The 21,883-nt window shown below is 41.3% G+C and overlaps 1 protein-coding gene across 5 annotated transcripts in view; it reads left to right on the top strand.

Moving 5' to 3' along the window:
- ELAVL1 (ELAV like RNA binding protein 1) overlaps nucleotides 1–14,488 on the top strand; it is a 92,276-nt gene extending 77,788 nt beyond the window's left edge. For all 5 annotated transcript variants that reach the window (XM_065421973.1, XM_065421969.1, XM_065421970.1 and 2 more), the window contains 2 exons: nucleotides 196–421; nucleotides 12,949–14,488. In XM_065421973.1, coding sequence (XP_065278045.1) covers nucleotides 196–421; nucleotides 12,949–13,273 — 551 coding nt within the window. In that variant the 3' untranslated portion in view covers nucleotides 13,274–14,488. The remainder of the gene's footprint in view (nucleotides 1–195; nucleotides 422–12,948) is intronic.
- The last annotated feature ends 7,395 nt before the right edge of the window (nucleotides 14,489–21,883 follow it).

Below are 21,883 nucleotides of genomic sequence, written 5' to 3'. Positions count from 1 at the left end.
TTGAAGTAAATGTGCTCATTTGTGTTTAATTTCCTAATTATTTTTAAATGTTTTGATTTCATCCTTTTGAAGAACCACCAGTAAAATTGTAGAACTTTAAGTATTTCTAAGGTCATGGCTTTATTTTTGTTTTTTCACTTGGAAAATTGTTTTGAGCTTATCCTTAATGCATTTTTATTTGTGTTTGGTTAAAAGGTTTGTCCAGAGGAGTCGCTTTTATCCGGTTTGACAAAAGGTCAGAAGCAGAAGAGGCAATTACAAGTTTCAATGGTCACAAACCCCCAGGTTCCTCTGAACCCATTACTGTGAAGTTTGCAGCCAATCCTAACCAGAACAAAAATGTGGCACTGTTATCACAGCTGTATCATTCACCAGCTAGACGATTTGGAGGGCCAGTTCATCACCAGGCGCAAAGATTCAGGTACGTTAGGAAGAATAATCCATTTAAGGCCTATTCTGTCACCCACACTTCCACTGGGGAAAGTGTTGCACTGTTTCAACTGTAAAGTAATAAATATCTTTGTCCTAGCATGTGTGAATAAATAATAATGCACTGTGTATTTCTATGGGGGAGGGTGTGTGTGAGAGAGATGTATCTAAAAATTGCTCAAGTAGAGTATAATTAAAGTAATAACCTATATGGAAAACTGTTGAAACTAATCCAGTAAAGTTTCTAGTTCCACAAAGTAGTACATAGTGAGAAAGTGTATGAAGTGTTGTTGTAGCCGTGTCGGTCCCAGGGTATTGGACCAACTTCTGTTGTCATTGTGTCACACCTTGGCAGGCTGATATTTTAACAAGACTTGTAATCTTGTCAAAGAACTATATCATGTTTGTCTGATAATATATTTTCTCATGAAACCATACTGATTGGTGTTATACTTAGGTCTTCTAATTTTTTAATGTTAGAATCCTTAATAAGTCATTTAATTATTTTGCTGGGAATCATTATCAGGTTAATTGGCCCATAATTATCCGAGTCATCCTATTTACTGTTTTAAAAATATTGCCAGTCCTGGAGTTTCTCCAGTTTTACAACATTTTTATTAAAAATTAACATTGGTTGTCAAGTCTTTTAAAACTCTTAAATGCAAGTTATCTGCACCTGCTGATTTAAAAATGCTTAATTGTAGAAGATGTTAAATAACATAATCTTTAGTTACTGCTGGAAAAGAAACTATTTTATCATTTTATTTTATTACCTTTGCTTGAGAGAGGTGATTAAGGTTCTTAGACTCAATATGAAGGATACTTAATTTTTTCACAGATTTTTTAAGGATCTTTTTTGGTACATTTCAAGTGTAGTGTTACTGTACTGGGTTTTTGGTGTGATCCTTCCCCCAAGGACATTGAACTTAGAACTATTAAATGATGATTTTTATTAGGTGCCACCACAATACAAATAACTGAGCCCCAGTCATGGACCAGAACTGCACTGTGGTAGGCAGTGCACAAATACTTAATAAAAGAATGGTCCCCGCCCTAAAAAGTTTCTAATCTGAGTGAATTATAATTGTGGTCACTGTTACTTAGAGGTTGAACTATAGGTATTTCTTGAACAACATTTGTGTGTTGTTTAGGCTGTTCAGTTTAGTCCTCTTCTCTTATGTCCAGGACTAAGGTTTTTGTGTCAGTCTGGTGTAATGAAGCAATGTCTTGACACAAATATAACAGGAGTACTTGTGGCACCTTAGAGACTAACAAATTTATTAGAGCATAAGCTTTCGTGGGCTACAACCCACTTCTTCGGATGCATATAGAGTGAAACATATTGAGGAGATATATATATACACACACATACAGAGAGCATGAACAGGTGGGAGTTGTCTTACCAACTCTGAGAGGCCAATTAATTTTTTATTTTTTTTCCTCTTACTTAATTGGCCTCTCAGAGTTGGTAAGACAACTCCCACCTGTTCATGCTCTCTGTATGTGTGTGTATATATATCTCCTCAATATGTTTCACTCTATATGCATCCGAAGAAGTGGGTTGTAGCCCACGAAAGCTTATGCTCTAATAAATTTGTTAGTCTCTAAGGTGCCACAAGTACTCCTGTTATTTTTGCGGATACAGACTAACACGGCTGCTACTCTGAAACTTGACACAAATAGTAGTTGGAGTCATCCATGTTCTCAAAGCTCCTACACTCCTCTGCGCTGCACTTGGAACTGGTCTTAATAATTTATGGCATGTCATGGTTTTGGTGCGGCTAATGTGGACACATGCTCCAGAAGCTTCAGTGCTTCCACCTCTTGAATTGACATCACACCATGGGGCTCCTATTTGAAGGATTGGATGAAAACAATTAGGACTAACTTCGGCTAAGGGATGTGAAGGAATCTTTTGAGACCAGTGTATCTTCACTGTGAAGCAGAGGGGTAACAAAGCCCATAAGAAAATCCAAGGCTAAATCCATCCCCTTTATTGTTAGAGGCTTTTTAAGACTCAAATTGAGATACCTAAAGATGGGTCGCATTACAAATATGGTATCTGGACAACTCTATCTTATTGTAGAGACAGGGTGGGTGAGGTAATATCCTTTAGTGGACTAACGTCTGTTGTTGAAAGAGAAAATTTTGAGCTTACACAGGACCTGAACAAGAGTTTTGAAAGCTTGTTTCTTTCCCAAACAGAAGTTGGTCCACTTAAAAAATATTCCCTCACTCACCTTGTCTCTTTAATATCCTGGGGCCAACACTGAACAACAGTGGAAGATCTCTCCTTCTAGGAACGGACATAAAGGAGGTATTTTCGCTTCCTTCCAGCACTCCATCTTTGTCAAAGGCAGGTAAATAGAACATATCTCTGCCTCCAGATGTCAGTAACTGCTCTTTCCACCCTCACCTCAAGAGCTGGGTTGCAGGAAGGGACTATAGCAAAGAGTAGCTGGACCTCACATATAAGCATCCTTTGATGTCACTAGTATGACAGTAAGAGCATCTGCCTTCATAAGTGATGCTTAAAGTTCATGAATGTTTGTTTTTCATTATGTCATCAGATGGAGATTCAGTATTATAGAGGAAACGTCTTGGAGATAAAAAATTCTAATCACGTGACGTCTGAGACACAAGCCACTCTTTTGTGTTAATTGTCTGCATTTAGTAGATAAAAATTTGGATCATAGAGTAATAACAAAACAAGCTGGGTTTTTTTAAAAAAAAACATTTGGTAAGAGACAGGATTACAATTGTATTTGCATTCTCATTTTAATTAGAGCAAATTCTCTTTCATTCAAAGCACTTTTCAGCATTACCAGAATTCTAGGACAAAGAGACAGATGAACAAAAATGGAAAAGGACCCAAAGAAAAAGAGAGCAGAAACTAATAGAATTACTGACTAGCTGGCCATCCTGTTGCTTCATTTTTAATCCTGGCAGTCTGATAAGCAGCAGCTCTCACAGGGGTTGGTACTGGCTTTTCTATTAAGCAATTAGGATCCACTGATAGCAGTATTTTCTTCAGCAACGCTGCCAGTAAAGTTCTGTAGTTCGTAAATTGCAGAAGTGTTAGCTTTAGTTATTCATTCAGATTAAGTGTAGACATGTTAAATTCATGGCTATAGAGTATGTTGCAAAGTCTTACAGATATGTACTTGCACAAAGGGACTACTTCTCAACCACTAGATTTGTATCAGTTATTCTAGGAGAATAACTGTGCTAGTTCTGAGTGTATTCGCTGGCTTTGGTGCTGAGTACATTCATGGTGCTTGATGCAATGTCTGTTAAAGTCAATACAAGAACTTCCATTGACTTCAGTAGGTGTTTGGTTGGGCCCAAAATGTATAAGGATGAGAGTGCATGTTTGTTTTCCCCATTGACAATTATCTGATCAAGAACATTATGGAAGGGATCCAAGAATCTGTTTCTCTTTCACTTGAGTTCTGGAATTGTATCTTTCCTGTCCCAACATGGGATGCATGACCTTGTAAGTGTAAGAGTTTTCCTTAGCCAGCAAGTATCAGCTGGAACTGTTATAAATGCTGGGACTGAGGGCTGCATTAGTATTCATACACACTGGTTTTTGCAACCTCAGTGGGAACCACATAGGCCTGGAGGGCATCTGTCTTGATGCCATTCTAGGGACAATATAAATCTGGTCAGGGCTTCCAAATTCATCTAAACAAATGTGTAATTCTTATTCGAGTGCTTGCTCGTGTCCATTCCAATGTAGGTGCGTGCTCGCCCCAAATGCTGCCGCCAGAAAGTATTTTCCCTCAGTGGTTTCTGTCGAGTTGGCTCTGTTGCCCCCTGGAGTTGCGCCCTCATAGCGCCAGTATATAGGGCCTCACCGCCCCTTGAGTTCCTTCTTACTGCCCACGATGGTCACTGGAACTTCTGCTTGCTGCACTTCTGCTAATACCTGCTCTAAGTGGATTGGTTCTGTAAAATTATAAATAGTTACCCTTTAGAGTTAAGTTTAGTTAGCTTAGCCGTAGTAGTAGTGGTATAGTCAGCGAACCCCGCTTAGCAGGGCTAGCCCTTCCCTGAGCACCAGGATATGCCTCGGTCCCAGGGGTTCAAACCGTGTGCATCATGCCACAAACCAATGCCAGCTAGTGATCCGTATGCTAGCTGCCTTAAGTGTCTGGGAGAGACCCACGTGCAGGAGCTGCAGAAGTTTCAGACCCAGAACAGAAAAGGACAGGGCTTAAGTTCCTCTTCATGGAGGCAGCGCTCAGTTACCCTTTGGAGCCAAGTCATGGGGACTCGGCACCGAGCACTTAAACTTCAGTGAGACGTATCCTGGCGTCTCTGAGGGAAGCGCAGGGCTGTTCCACCTCCCTGGCACCAAGGAAGGACTCCACACTGATGGCCCGGAACTCCCAACACAAACGCACATCACCAGCGCCGAGGAAGTCAACTCCAGCACGGGACTCTTGGCACTGCTTCCCATCGCCGATGCCGAGGAAAAATTAGAGAGAGATTGACTGGGGTGTTCTTGAACTCCAAGGTCTATGGGCCATAGAGATGCTGATGCAGTGCGACCTGTGCTGGGCCCCTCAGAGACGCTAGCAGGGTAAGCGGTACCATTGACTCTGGCCACGGGAAGGGAACCGTTGAGTCCAGTACTATTGGATTCCCCACCAAGGGAGGCCACTGGGGTTCAACAGCCCTGGCACTGCCATCAAGGCCGGAGGCATTTGAGGCAGCAAGTGACTTACTATCCCTCCTGGTACCGCCATCCCTGGCCATTCAGGAATTAACAGTAGCAGCACTAGAAACGAGGACCACCGCAGCACAAAACAAGAGCCGTTGAAGTCATGATAGCGCAGCGCTGATCTCCCTCCCTCTTGGTACCGTTCTTCAGCACCAGTTGGTACTGCTCCTTCCTGGTCGCTGAGAAGTGACTCCTCGGACTCCAATTCAGAAGCGGAGTCCTACGCCTTGTGCAGGAGCAGACACCACTCCGAACGGCGGCACCCTATGGCTGACATGATCCAGGGCATGCTGCCAATAGCCTGGTGGCTGGCACAATGGCAAATGCCACTGCAGTGCCCATTCTGGAATCCCTGGGCTTTCCAGCCAATCCAGGGCCCCCAGTCCAGAAGGTAGCTCTGGTATATCAGAGTCAAGATCTTCCCCCCCATCTCCATCAGAACGGGGATCAGTCCCCGATGCCGAGCCCGTACTGAACTACAGGACTCTCCCCCATGGGACCCATCTGGGGCAGAGGGAGAAGTACAGGGGCCAGGGCAGGCTGGGGAAATTAGTGGCCAAGGCGTCCCTCCAGTAAGCACTGAACACAGCAGACTCTGCAGCCTGCTCCATGGCTTCTGCAGTGCTCATGAGGCGAAGCTCGTGGCTTCAGTCTTCGGGGTTGCCCTATGAGGTACAGCAGATAATTCAGGACCTTCAGTTTGAAGGCAAATTGCTCTTTTCGAAGCAAACAGACTTGAAACTGCATAGCTTAAAGGACTCTAGAATCATCCTTAAATCCCTAGGACTGCATACGCCAGCCCCTGCCAGGAAGCACTACAAGGCCCAACCAATGGGCCGCTTCTATCCACCGCATCAGAAATAGGAGTACAGCGGGAGAATTAACAGAGGCTAGAAGAAGAGGCCTCCATCCAAATCCTCATCTGCCCCAGTGCCTCTATTCTCTTTCCCCTCCCCCCCCCCCCCCCCCCGAGATACTCAGCAGGGTCTAAGCAGGCCTTTTGATGGGACTCTCAGGGATGACTTACCAGGACAATGTGTGGATCCAATTTCCCCTATGTTTGTGGACCAGTTGTCCCACTTCTATCAGGCATAGGCCTGCATTACCACAGATCGCTGGGTACTACGATAGAAGTGGGGTACACCCTTCAATTCACTTGCTCCCCTCCTTCCCACCCTCCCTACCTGTCCCTCATCAGGGACTCTTCTCATGAAAAACTACTAACCCAAGAGGTGCAGTCGTTCCTAAGCGCAGGTGCAGTGGAAGAGGTCTCACTGGAACTAAGGGAGCAGGGGTTTTACTCCCGTTACTTCCTAATCCCAAAGGCCAATGGTGACCTCAGACTGATTGATTTTTAGACCTGTGAAATCTCAATGGATTTATGAAAAAACAAAAGTTCCACATGGTCTCCTTGGCCTCCATTATCCCTTCTCTGGATCCAGGGGACTGGTACGCCACCCTTGACTTGAAGGACACATTTCCATATTGCTATTTTTTGGGGATACAGAAGGTACCTATGGTTTGTTGTAAACTACAAACTCTACTAATTTACAGTACTCAACTTCAGCCTGTCAGCAGCTCCTCATGTGTTCACGAAGTGCTTGACAGTCGTTGCAGCCTTTCTGAGGAGACAAGGGGTTCATGTCTTTCCCTACCTATATGACTGGCTGATCAGAAGTCGGACCAAGGACCAGGTGCAGGCAAACGTAAAGTCAACCTTCCAGGACCTGGGACTGTTGATAAAAATGCACAAATCCACCTTTTCTCTGGTTCAAAGGATAGAATTTGTAGGGGCGGTCCTCAACTCGATCCAGGCCAGAGCTTTTCTCCAGGAAAACAACTTCAGAGCTATGGGGGCACTCAGAGAGAGTCTGAGGGGGTTACTCCATCACCACAGCAAGAAACTGCTTAAAGCTCTTGGGGCATAAGGCGTCATGCACCTATGTGGTGCAACACGCAAGACTGCGACTCAGACCTCTCCAATCTTGGCTAGCATCGGTATACGTACGAGGTTGACACCGTCTGGACAAGATGGTCTTGCTTCCCCTGTCGGTGATTTCCTCCCTCCTTTGCTGACTGGACCCGGGAACTGTATGTGCGGGAATTCCATTCTCGAGATCTCCACTGTCAATGTGTTTCATCACAAAGGCGTTGGCAGTGGGATGCGGGGCTCACTTGGGAAACCTCAGAACTCAAGGCCTCTGGTCACCAGAAGAACTCTCGTTGCTCATCAATGTGAGGGAACTGAGGGTGGCACGCCTAGCCTGCCAGGCTTTCCAGCCCCACCTGTAGAGCAACTGTGTGTCGGTCCTCAAAGACAACTCAACAGCAATGTTTTATATAAACAAGCAGGGCGGAGCACACTCTTCTCCCTTATACCAGGAGGCTGTTCGCCTATGGGAATTCTGAAAAGCCTATTTGATCCACCTTGAAGCCTCATACCTCCCAGGGTCGCAGAATGAGTTAGCGAATCATCTCAGCAGATCCTTTTCCAACCATCACGAGTGGTCAATTCTCCCAGATGTCATGAACACTGTTTTCCAGACGTGGGGAACTCCCCAGTTAGACCTGTTCATGACGAAGTACAACAGGAAGTGTCTTCAGTTCTGCTCCTTCCTAGGCCACAGCCCAGGCTTGCTCGCAGGCTCTTTCTCATCCTTTGGATCAGCTCTTCTGCGCATTCCTCCTCCTACACCGGATCCTGTTAAAGGTCAGAAGCGACAAGACACGTCTGATCCGGATAGCCTACCCGCACCAACACTGGCTCAACACTCTCCTAGATATCTCGGTGGATACACCAATCAGCTTGCCACTGTTTCCAGACTCGATCTCTCAAGATCATGGCTGTCTGTTATCTGAACCTCAAATATCTTCACCTCATGACATGGAAGCTCCATGTCTGAACTCAGCGGAACTGGCTTTCTCCGGGCCTGTTTGCTAGGTGCTTTTAGGGAACAGAAAGCCATCTAATAGAGCCACTTACCTGGCAAAGTGGAAAAAATTTCTCTATCTGGTCAGCACAAAAGGGTGTTTCATCTACCAAGTCATCACTGCCCTTCATTCTGGAACATCTACTCCACCTAAAGCAGCATGGCCTAATGCTGTCATCCATATGGGTCCATCTAGCTGCAGTCTCAGCCTTTCACCCATGGGTGAACAGCAGTCAGTCTTCTCAAACTCCGTCTGTGGCCATTTCCTTAAGTGACTGGAATGGCTATAGCCACAGGTATGCCAGCCACTACCTCCTTGGGACCTCTATTTGGTGCTGGCAAGGCTAACAGGACCCCCATTCTAACCGCTGGCAACGTGTTCTCTGCTCTATCTGTCTTGGAAGGTGGCCTTCCTAGTCTCCATTACTTCTGCCAGAAGGGTTTCAGAGATCTGAGCTCTTACCTCTGAGCCACCCTATACGGTCTTCAAGGACAAGGTACAATTGTGGCCATACCCGTCCTTTCTGCCAAAGGTTGTCTCATAATTTCATAGTAACCAGGATATCTTTCAGCCAGTCTTTTTTGTTCTAAGCCACATGCAAACAGGGATGAATAGAGACTCCACTCACTGGATGTGAGGTGTGCGCAAGCATTTTTCATAGAAAGGACTAACCCTTTAGGAAGTCCACACAGCTGTTTGTAGCCATCGTGGACAGAATGAAAGGCCGTCTAGTCTCGACCCAGAGAATGTCATCGTGGATCACATCCTGTATCTGCACATGCTACAACCTGGCAAAGGTTGACCTGGCAAAGGTTGGCTCCTCAGTTGACAGCACATTCTACAAGAACTCAGGCATCATCGATGGTGTTTGACGCAGGTTCCAATTATCTGTAGAACAGCGACGTGGTGGTCAGTCCATGCGTTTGCGTCACACTACGCCATCACCCAGCAAGCTAGAGACGATGTGGGCTTCGGCCGAGTGGTGTTACAATCAGCGTGCCAACAAACTCTGATCCCTCCACCTGCACAACTGCTTGGGAGTCACCTACACTGGAATGGATGTGAGCAAGCACTCGAAGGAAAAAACAGTTGTTCTTCAAGATGTTTCTCATTTCCATTCCAAAATCACCCTGCCTTCCCCTCTGTTGGAGTTGGCCAGCAAGAAGGGGGGCAGGGCCCTATATACTGGTGCAATGAGGGGGCACTAGAACTGACCCGATGGATACCACTGAGGGAAAAACTTTCTGGCAGCAGTGCTTAGGGTGAGCGCACACCTAGATTGGAATGGGCGTGAGCAACACATCTTGAAGAAGAACAGTTATGCAAGGTTAGTAACTGTTTTTTTACTGTGGATGCATCTTGCATGGAATGGAGAGCCCACAGAGAAGAGCTTCACTTCGACAGAACTTGGTCTATCTAGGCCAATGGTTCTCAAACTTATTTGATCAGCTCCCCTCCCCCCCTTTCTTTGTCTGTAGTCGTTTACGCACCTCCCCTCCCCCACAAGTACAAATACCGCCACCCAGCTCTGCAGGCAGAGCGGACAGCAATGGCTGCTGGCCGGGCACCCAGCTCTGAAGGCAGCGCCACGCCAGCATCAGCACAGAAGTAAGATTGGCAATGTGAAAAGTGGTATTCGTCAATATCACTTTTCACAGCAGACTTAGTGCCCCATTGTCACCCTTACTTCTGCACTGCTGCTGCTGCCACCCCAGGCTGACAGCCGGAGCCCCACCACCTCCAGGTGAGGGGTTGGGGGCAGGAGGAGAGAGCCCTAGCCTGGGCTACCTCCTGGTGAGGGATTGAGGGGGGTGGGGGAAAGGAGAGCCCCTTTAGCCCCTTGTTGTCCCATTTATCTCCACCTCCCAGGAGGGTACAGCCCTTCTGCACAAACCCCAGCCACCCTGGGGCTGACCGCGAGAGCTCTACAAAAATCAGAAAAAGCATGCAGCTCATGCCTCCCTTGGGAGGCCTGCCCCATAGTTTGAGAACTGCTGGTCTAGGCAAAGCAATAGCACATTGTTACTGAATGCTCTTATTTCACTTGGTACTGCTCTCTGACCCATCGTTCTCTGTTTCAGGCTGGAAAGCCTGCAACATGAAGGTGTTGTCAACACCCATATGGTAAAGGATGGACTGTTCCTACCCATAGCTAGAATCTAATTGTAACCACTCAGGAGAAAAGATCTGGACATCATTGGAGACAGCTCAATAAAAACCTCTGCTCAGTGTGCAGATGTGGTCAAAACAAACTAGTTGTTAAATGATGATACGATGGTTTCAAAATCACTCTCTCTTCCTTTATCATAATTAAGTAAATTGAGGGAACACTCTCACATTGAATGCTATATCCAGTTCTGGTCAGCTCATCCCAAAAAAGATGCAACTAGAATAGAAGGATCTAGGGAAGGACAAGTAAAATGTTTACAAGTATGAAAGGATGTTGGTGTTGAAAAGATTAGGTCTCTAGTTTAGAAATGAGACTTTATCCTGCCTCACAATACTAGAACAGAGCAACCAGGAAAATTTAAAAGCCAGCGAATTTAACTTTGATAAAAAGAAATACTTGTTTGTACAGTGGTGGAAGTCATGGCCACAGGATATTAAAGCTGTGAGCATAGCAGGTCACGGTGTAAGCTCGAAAGCTTCTCTCTCACCAGCAGAAGTTGGTCCAGTAAAAGATATTACCTCACCTACGCTGTTTCTCTGATATCCTGGGACCAACATGGCTACAACAACACCGCATAGCCTTTTTTTTTTTTGCAATGTGTCTGTTTATAATCTCTTGTGGTTTGGGGCGTATCTTATCCCACTCTGGTTTTTCTTAATTTTAAACCTGTTGTCCATGTTTGTTTACAGAAAATGCTTGTTGCAGTTCTCTTTGTAGTTTTCTTTAGTAACATCCCTGTAGCTTTTTAGTCTCAAGAGTGAGGAATCTGTTGAGATGGGTATTATTGCGTATATACACATTAGCCTATCCACCCTGTTCACCACAGGAAGTTGTTTTTTCTTCTCTTTAGAGTATTTTCACTTGTTGCCATGACCATAGCCAACGGTTAGAATGCTGGGTGAGGGTTGGAGGCACCTAGGTTTGACAGCAAGGGGTGCAATAAAGCACTGACTGCAGGAACCCAAGATTGTATATCTTCAAAGAATGATTTACAGGAAAATAGGCCTCTCCTTCCAAGTAAGACTTGGATAAACAAATGAAAGCTCAAGATTTTCATTAGAAGAACCAAAAACGTAACACACACAAAAACACAAAAAAACTATTTTATTTTTTAAAGTGAGAACTGCTTGATAGGACATAAGATGTTAGTCATCAGATTACTTGGGTCTGCTCAGTAAAGAATTGTACAAGTGCAATTTTTGTATATCAGAAAATTTGTTTTGGGCACTTAATGTGTGGGCTACGTACAGCAGCCTTGCATGCTTCAGCCTGCTTTTAGTAGGCTAACAACTTTCTCAGCTATAGCATAATACTACACAGTATTCCTGGAGTCACATGGAACCACAAATTTAGATTGTTAAACATATAAGTGCATGGGATCACAGTTAAAATTGTACCTTTTGGCCTTAACTTTGACACTTGCTGATCTTTGAGTGCTTAACTATGCAACCCTAATGCGTCATTAAAATAATTGTATTGATTTAATTTCCTAGGTCAGCAGAATAGAAGTGGGGGATGAAATAGCTAAGGGTGTGGGATGTTGGTTGGGGAGGGAAAGAAAAAAGCAAAACAGAAAAGAATAAAGGTTCAGAAATTCTGAGACACCTCTGGGTCATTGTGCAGGAGGAGTGAAGACAGGATTCTGGGGGAGAGGAGGAAGGGGAGAAATGTATATTGGGGATGAGGAAGCACAGGCAGATTGGGTCTGGTTCTCTTCTCATATGTATGTAAATCAGGAGTCCACCCCAGTGAAGTCACTGGAGTTTTACTGGTGTAAATTAAAGTAGACTCAACCCCATTGGATTTACATTAAAAAAGTACTATTTTTAAATTATACATTCACAGATAATCTATATTTGGCAGAAGAAACTTTAGAATTAATATTTAAAAACTGAAGTGGCTATTTAATTAATTATAAATGATAGTTACTGGAATTAAACATCAGTTATGCAAGTGCGTTACCAAACTTAAATCAGAATGCACTGGAAGTGACATATTAACAGTGTGCTAGGAATTGTGGGTTATTCCAACTAATATGCACTTGTTAGGGAAACTCGAGTAGTTCCCTGCCTACTGTGGTAGGAACTATGAGGTGTCTGCCTGTGTTCAGTGTAGCAGCCAGTTGTGAGCAGGAGTGTTTCACTGTTGCTTTTTGGTGGAGAAGGGGTCAAGCTGTATCTGCTGCCACAAAAAACCCTTTGACCGGTCAGGCCCCGAGACACTGCAGTAAAGGCAGGATTAGCTCCAGGAGGGAATTGGGCACAAACCCCTTGTAGACAAAGATCAGTTGATTTAAGGCTAGTTGGGGCACGTGGGAGGGATTCTTGGCCTATTTTTAAGCACTGAGTAGTTCCATATTGCTGCCCTAAGTCATCCCTAATAGTGTATGTGAGTATCTAAACCAGCCTTATATATCCTGTTTGAGGATTGTCATATCACCAGGCAACTCTTTCATTGCCTATCTATTCTTATGTAGTTACCCATTAATGTAGACACATTGCTGAATTTAACTCTTCTCTCTATCAGCTGCCAGTTTGATTGTCCTATGATAAACGGGGGAGGTGAAACATTTTACTCTGATTAGAAGTTTTGATATTTATATAGAAAATATTCAGTTGCTTCCCTTTCAAGTTAATTTGCTTGATTGTATTGAACTTTTACATGAAATATTGTGCTTTTTATTTGCTAGGTTCTCTCCTATGGGTGTAGATCACATGAGTGGGCTTTCTGGTGTAAATGTTCCAGGAAACGCATCTTCTGGCTGGTGTATCTTCATCTACAACCTTGGTCAAGATGCTGATGAGGGAATCCTCTGGCAGATGTTTGGCCCCTTTGGTGCGGTTACCAATGTGAAAGTTATTCGAGATTTCAACACCAACAAGTGCAAAGGTTTTGGTTTTGTGACCATGACAAACTATGAAGAAGCTGCGATGGCCATAGCAAGTCTTAATGGCTACCGCCTGGGGGACAAAATCTTACAGGTTTCCTTCAAAACCAACAAGTCCCACAAATAACTTGCTCGTGCTTTTTGTATGGAATAGATAATGGAGTGACCGAAGTTAAAACATTTTTGTTAGTGTAAAACTCATTTTGCGCCAATTTTCACAAGTGTTTGTCTTAGTCTAAATGAGAAGTGAAAAAGGTTTTTATACTCTGGGATGCAACTGACATGTTCAAATGTTTGAAATCCCACAATGTTAGACCAATTTTAAGTTCCTTAAGTTATTTCATTAAAAATATATATTAAAAAAAAAAAGTAAAATCTTAAGTAGATTGCATTAACTAGACCCTCTGGATGGTGGTAAAATTGAAGCATGCTTTCACTTATGAGACTAACATTTGTTCTATTGAATGTTGTCTGCAAAAACTGGAACTCTTTTTTGTTTTAATTTTTTTTTTTTTAATTTTAAACTATCAAGCGGATGCTGTTAGTATGGTCCTCCCCTCAGTCCCCAATAGCCTGGTAAAAAAGTTGAGAAATACTGATATTGGCAGTACATTGCTTTTTAAAGTAATTTTCATTGCTACATCTAGTTGAGGATTAGACTTCATAACATGAAGGTCTTGTAAGTAGTAGCATGCCAGCGTAACTTTTAACACCATTGATGAGGTAAGTTGCACACTGAACAGTGGCCAAGTTGTCAAATTAAAAGGTTTTACAAAAAATTTTAAGCCCAGTTTTTCATAGGAATGGACCAAAGAGTTTCAGAGAAACTCGGAAGATTTCAGAGTCAAAACGAAACTCCAAAAACAGTGTGAATATATGTTTCTACTTCATCAAACTGAATCTCTTCTGTCCAAATATTTAATGCATGATGCACTACTTACTGGTACATTGTAATGCAGCAAGATAATTATTCAGTTTCAAAGATCATTATAGTTTGAATTCCTAAGGGTAGTTCCATTTTGTAAAAACAGTTATAAACATTTGAGCATTGTATTTCTCGCATCCCTTCTAACGAGTGCTAGATTTTTCTATTTTAATAGGATTTTGTTTTGACAACTAGCTTTACTTATTGAACACTCAGCAGAAAAGTACTTACTTCTTGCAAGTTAGATATTAACAAAAAACTGATTGTAGATTTAAAGATTAATCCCCCAAGTTTTCTGCAGACTGCCTTGAAACTTTGAGTTCTGTTTCTGTTAATTTTCTTTTGCTTTTTTGTGTTTTTTGTTTGTTTGTTTTTACTTTTGCATTTAAGACCATTAAATTTGATTTTGTTTTGCTCGAATTTTGTTTTGTTTTTTATTTTATATTATTTTTTTTGCCAAGTATTGCACAAAGTGTCCAATATTAAAAGAATATTGCTTTAAAGTACTATAGGTCTTCATTAAAATTAAAATCCATTAATCTGTCCTTTTGACAGATCAGTAGGGGAAAATATTTGTGTGAAAACAAAAGCATGACAATAAATCTGTCGCATAGAAAGTATGTGCCAGATACTCAGTTAAACACATATATGTTGCTTTGTAGACAGACTGAACAATATTTCTTTTATCAAAAATGTGCTATGTAAGGTATGTAGGTACATAGCTAGTGTGTGTGAGCAGGGACTTCACCTGACAAACTATTGCAAGAATCTTATCTGTGTTCTGTCACCAGAGTTCGGAGAAAATGCAGAAATTGGGACAACTTGTCAGCAATTCTCTTATGAGTGAACCTGTGCCAATCCCCAAGAACTGAGTAGTCGCTTCAGATTCTGGAGGCAGTCCCAAGCAGAATTGTTTTTGTTTGTATGATGCCCAAACACTGGCTCTTTAAGATCCTGTCTTGCATCACAGCTATGATTTCTCTTTTTTCAGCATCAGGACCTCCAGTCCTGTGCTGCCGCTGGAATTTTGTGCTCTCCTTCCCTGTACTTCATTGTTTGGCTCTTTACTCCTTCTTCAGTCAGTTGTTGGCCTTTCTTTTAATCTGCAGCATGCACTTTTTGCTGTCAGCAGCCAGTCCTTTACTGCTCTCATGATTGGCTCTTTTGTGGTTGTACATAGCCTCTCTCTGCTGGCTCCAGAAGAGCCCAGCAAGAGCAGAGCTCTTTTCCAAGATTTCTAGCAATGTTGAGTGAGCTGCCTTAGCTCTAGTGCAGTATATTAAAGTTCTTTCTGCTGCCTAATGTGTGCTGCCTTTCCTTTTTTGCCATTCCCATTTACTCCATGCCCCAAGCCTTTGAGAAGCACAGTCCGCATCAGACAGTTGTAGGATAATGTCCTCCACAACCAGCAGCTGCCACCAGGTAAAAGGTAGACAGTGGGCCCCCTCTGAGCTCCTCCTTGGACAGGCTGCTATTTCCAGGGCTTCCTTTCCATCACTCATGTTTCCTTCCAATGAGTCGTTCTTTTCCTGTATCTGTGGCTAGATACTAGTGTTGGGGGGTTCAGCAGCTATCTCAGGGTTGCTTTACCCATATCGCCATGTTAGAGCTGGGGTTCTTATTATTTAAATAAATTCCTCTCACGGTGTCCCATCAACTCTTTTACCAGCCCTAGACTCCTCCACGAGAGTGCATCTTTAAAGCTCCAAGAACCTTCCTTGTAGTTCCCTCCATCTCATGGCTCATTAAGAAACATTTTAGTGGGAGCAGGGCTGCTGCTGTAAAGGGCATGGTAGATCGTTGCACAGACCAGTCTTTAAAATGCAATTATGATGCCTTTGTGGTATTAAACCATTAAAACTGCTCTCGTCCATGCAGCCACATCAAAAGCTTCACTGTTGTGAGCTTGCCAAACCTTGCTCTTAAAGCAGAGTAACGACAACTCTTTGCGATATCCTCAGAGACTTTGACATTGCTCTCCTTTGTTGGCTGCTTTGTGCAACATTACCGATTTTCCCCCCCAACCCTCCCCTTCCAATACACCTCTGCTCAGTAAGATTGAGACACAACATCCTGGTTTCACACTTGGGGATGCAGATTCTGTTTCTAGAACCCATCTGATCCAAGTTTCCTTTAGCAATTTTGGGGGGAACCCTTAATCTGTCAATGAGGCCATTCACCTGAGCAAACTACCACTCACCTAGGCAGGAGAAAATCAGGAGGAGGTACATTCATTTAATTCCTCAGGGGATAATGCCAGACAGATAAAGCTACAAATCTCCCTTTCAGTCCTCCAGGTCTAGGGGCCACTTTATATCTGGCCAGAGTGTGCGCTCAAAGTCCTTTTTTGTTGCTGTCCCTAACATCGCCAATCTGACTCCCCAGGTGGAGAGAAATTGGGGCATGTGTTCACATTACTTACTGATAACTAACTGGATGGGTAGTTCTGACCCATACCAGACCTGCTTTCTCTCAATCCCTCTGTTTCCATCCTGCAGTCTTTACACTCTCAATTCTAATAAGATAAATCAATGATTTCTTCTGCCTGGTGGTTTAGAAGTGTGCCTGCCTTGGTGTGCCTAGTCATCCAGCATACCACACATTTCCATTTCTACCTGAACCATCACCACGTCCAGCATTGTAGTTGTACTTTTTGGCCTCTTAGTCCTCAGGGAGTGTACAGAAATCATAACCATCATCATACCCATCCCCAAGACTACATATAAGAATTCTTCTGGCCTTTGTTCTATCTGAGATAGTTGGAAAGACTCCCTGAGCTCCTTAATTTACTTTCTCTCCAGATCCATACATCACTCCAGCGATTGTTGCATAAGAAATCCCTATTGAAGGGCAATTTACTATTAGAGTTATCTGTTTCCAGGATAATTCTGTCACCAGAATTACAAGGTTTCAAATGATGGAATGTGCACTTGGGTCACAGACTGTGTCAAGGGTTCTGGTCCAGAGAAGTTAAGAATCTAAACTTCATGCAACGAAGGACAATAGGTCTGGAGGGCACAGGGTTTTCTTCATTACGTCTACTCACCAGCCATTCTGATTGAATGCGAAAACAGAATCTTTGCAGTTTATATAATCTCCAAAAATGAGCCCATTTTTAATTCATATCCACCTATGTTCAAGGCAACCTGCATACTCCAAGGGACTGGCAAGTGAGAACATCAATAGAAGAAATCAGTGATATGACAGACATTTTTTATGTGAGTCTGCCCACAAGTGGATCTGTTTGCTTCATTTAATAATATTCAGCTACCTCCATTCTTCCCCAAACACAGAGGTTCCTGGGTTTGGAAGGTGGATTCCTTTTCCTATTGAGCGAGCACATAGTTGTTTGCCTTTGCTCCCGTAACACCCTTTTGACTGTTTGGAGACTGTGACAAGGATGATCCTTGAGAACTTTGGGTACTCATCTCAGCTGATAGAAATTGTACAGAGGGCATGGAAAAACTACCCTCAGAATTGGATGACTGGTCTTACTGTTTGCATTAATGTTCTTCCATAGATGTGTACACTTCTCTTCATGCCACTCTGTCATTCATCCTGGAATTTAGGTTGGATGGGAACCTTTGCCAGTCTGGCATCATTCCTTCTGTTTACCTGTTCTTTGTTTTTTTGTTAATCTTTCCAAGCATTTCCTGGGGCTGTTGCTCCAATCAGGCTCTTACAGTACCAGAGTTTGGATACTAACCACATTGTCTGCATAGGACTGCTTCCAGAATTTGATATGGGCATGGCTACCTGGCAGTTCTTGCATGACTGATGGAGTTTCACTCTTAAGATGAGACAATTTTATAGGTAAGGCAAAACTATCCTAATTATAACCATGGAATGACTTCTAAAACTCCATTAAAATGTTCTGGGTGTTGTTGTTAAGACATTTTTTTAAAGTATTAGATTATATATTTTAATCTGGTAAAATTCAATGTTTTCAAAAGAATTCAAATGAATTGAAAAAGTATTCAGAAACTGGCTTTTTCCAGTCCATTTTACTTATATTAATATAATATAAGTAATATTTCTTAAACCCTCCAACAATCCATTTTTTGTTTGCTTCACAAGATCCCATTGTGGATGGAATTCACCCTTGTGTAGAAGGGTTAACAACAAGGCTCGTGTGCCACTTTAGCCTTCAGTATAGGCTTGTGTTGGTCATTAGCACAGGGGGAATTTCACTTTAAAAGCAAAAAATAAATACATAAAATTATAATGCTGCTATGTGCTTTTTGTACAAGATGCAAAGATAAATACAACTCTTTCACATGAGTTGGCAGCAACAAAATAATACCGAGAATCATGAAAGTTATGAACTGAGATGAAGTAAAGCAACTTCTCATAGTGTTTTTTTGTCTGTTCCAAATACATTGACCCCTCGATTCTCCTATTTGCAAACTGTTCCCATGCACTAAAGTGAGCAGGAGGGTATCTTTATTCTTGAAGCTGTTGCATCATAAGATATTTGGTTCATTTAGGATCCTGTGCCCCCACTCTGCTATGAGGTGTGGAGGGGGGTGGAACTGAGCCAAAACAGTCATGCTGCCTCCTGCCCCTGAGCCTATGGCAACCCCTCCTCTTCAGTTCTTTTGGATTGGGACTGTGAAGGATTTCAAGATCATGCTGGGGATGGAAGGGAAAGAGTAGGAGGCATCACTCTCCAGGGCAATATCCCCTCAGTGATGTATGTCTAAACTTTTTTTCTTTCCCCTTGGTTGTTTTTGGGTTTTTTTTCCAGCACATTCGCATCATGATAGTATCAGAAAACACACTGATAGTATTGAGGTATTCAAGATCTTGGAATAGGTTATGAACTTCTCACTGCAGTTACTTGTAGGTGGTCATTATATGGTCATTTACTTTATTGCAGGTGACCAAATGGGTTTGAATACCTTTACTTCTAAAGGTTTGTAAGTCAGCTGTTTTTAACATTGTTTTTATAGGAGCATGCAAAGTTCTAGCAATGTTACTTTTACAAAGCAATTCAAAGTTTTGGAATAAGATACTGTAGCTAGTACTATGAGACAATTTTCAGCAATTGAATTAAGCCTCAACTAAAATATCAGTCACTTTTTCCTAAAAATGAAATCCAATCTTCGTGAATGTTAAATTTCAAACATAGATATTTCCCAGCCTCCTTATAAGCAGTTACATAATTTTATGTTGTTTAATGTTCTGGTTAGGCAATAAAATGGAGGTTCTTCAAAAATTTCAGAAAAGGGTCTCAGCTTCAGTATATGCTAAACTGGAGTGATTAAAGTTAAATGTGTACAGTTTATAATTACATAATATGTACTTCTAATTAATTTTATAAGGATGTCCCCAAATGTACTTGATTAGTTCTAACAAAAATTTGCTTATTGGAATTAGGACTTCTAATAATTACCTGTAAAATGTGTTATAGTTTGTGGAAACTTTTTTTAAAAATGCACAACTTTTTAATGAAATATTGGTGATGTCATGGTTTTCCATAATTCTCAAAAGTAAAACACAGAGCACCCTCCACATAGGGCTTTCTGTCATAATACTACCTCTGATATAAGGTTACCGAATTTTGACTTCCAAAATGGGAAGTTTGTATCATTGTTGAGCAAGCACCTTATTACACCATTTCAGGGTTTTTTTGGGCTCCAAACAATTAGTTTTAGGGAGATGGGACCAATTCACGCCTACTATGAACAGGCACACCTCTTTTTAAGTCAGTGGAGTTGCATTAATTTAGTCAAGGACAAGAATTTGTCACTTAGTGTGTACCACATTTTCTTTAATCTCTATATTTGTTGGCAGAAGAGTCTTCTGCTGTGCTGAAGGCAGGTTCCTTAACGTTGTCTGCACTTCCTGTTAATACTGGGAAATCCCAGCACCGTAGGATTGATAGAGGAATATATTGATCAAAAGGCTAAGCATTGTGATCTGCAGTATATGCTACTGGGTTTCCGCCACATTATGAAAATACATGGATTTCAAAGAAAACACAATGACCCCACTTCCATTTTTAAGTTGAGGTACTTGTGTAATGCACAGCTTAGAGTGTCCAAGGTATAACTGATAGAATTAAAAATTGAAGTTTTTAACTTCTCTCTAAATTTCTTCTCTTAGTTCTAATCAGGTACAGCATTATTTTTTCTGTATGCTTTTTTGTATCATTCATATGTAGTAAAATATATTTAATAAAAAATTAGGTGTATATTTTTCCCTGTGCATGATAAAAACACAATTGATGTTAAAGCTTTTATGATCTCTAAAACAGAACACAAAGCATCCAGTGAGTGGCTTTGCCTTTAAAACTTGTTGTTGCTTTGTTCAATCTTGCTGCAATTCTTTGATGTATATCACACTTGGTAAACAATTTACAAGGACCGTTTTAACTAGAAATATTTTTCTGTTGAGTGGAATTTTCAACACTAAATTCTTTTGTTCATGATGATGGAAATTCAGTAATAGTGGAACAGCTACCTGAAATCTTGAAATATTGCTACTGTGTTCACATTTTAGAAACTTCGTTCTCATATTAATTATTGTTCTCTATTTTTAAACATTTTTAAACAACCTTTCAGTGATATAGCTAAACTTTTTCACTTGGTCATTAAGAAGAAAATGACTTGAGACATTCAAAGCATCATAAGTTGGGATAAACCTTTATTTGACCAGTAAGTTTGAATAATAATGTACTTCTCGTCTATTTACGGACTTCATTTCCCTTAACTTATGTAATCTTTTGTTTATAAAGTAATCTGTTTTGTGGGACAGAAGGCTTTATCAATTGTTTCCCATACTGTACAGTATATCGTTAATCATTTTGTATATTAGTATGTTTTTAAGTTATTGATTTGTTTTATATCAAATAATTTATTTTTCAGGTACCATTTTTTCATTTTAACTTTGTTTTTACATGGGTTTATTTAAAATAAAGTATGACACTGCTTTCCAAATGTCTAAAATGAAGTTGAATCCCATTGTGTTATTTTGAGAGCGTTTATGTAATTAGTTTATTTTAGTAGTAGTTGCAGAAATGTACAAAGTCCAACTTCTGTTTGCATTTTGATTCATATTCTTGGAAGTTCTTAGCAATGTTTTTTAAAGAAGTGAGTTTTGATATTCAAGAACATTGAATCTTTAAAGGACCTATGAAAGAAGAATCGATTTTATAGAACCCTGTGGGTGAAGTTACCAGCATTCTGGTTTCTAAATGGTATTCTCAAAATTAATAATAAAAACAAAACCACAAAAATGTTTTACTCCGTTTTCAGAATTTTTAAAAATACAAAGTAAATAATAATCTGTAACAGGGTTTTTTTTTTTTTTTTTTTTACCACATGTTCATTATTATTTTTATTAAACCCTTGTTCAAAACTTCTTCATAATGTTAGTAAGTGAACTGGAATGAAAACTAATGTATTTTCAAATATAAAATCACAATTAAGGCTTTTACGTAATTTTTGCTGAATTGTTCAAATACTTATCTGTTTTCTCCACAGGAATTGGATGATTATTGTACACTGTACATTAACTTATTGGAATAGTGACATTTTTCAGAAGCATTTGAAATTATGTTCATTCATGAAATGAGATGATCAGGGTTACTACAGTATAGATTTTGAGTACTTGTAATGTTCTCAACAGAGGGGGAATTAAAATAAGACACCTGGTTTACTTTTTACTTTTCAGGTAAAATGTTGTTGTTTTTTTCCACCAAATGATGGCAGTTACCTTGGCTGAAAGATTTTTATTTTAACCAGAACATAGTCTGAATTGCAAATCTGAGTTTGAAAATTTGAAAAGGAGCTTTCTACCTGAAAATGA

Source organism: Emys orbicularis, chromosome 24 (genome assembly GCF_028017835.1).
Source record: "Emys orbicularis isolate rEmyOrb1 chromosome 24, rEmyOrb1.hap1, whole genome shotgun sequence".
Classification (NCBI taxonomy): Eukaryota; Metazoa; Chordata; order Testudines; family Emydidae; genus Emys; species Emys orbicularis.
Note: the sequence above shows the minus strand (reverse complement) of the source record. Positions and strands in the feature narration are given on the sequence as shown.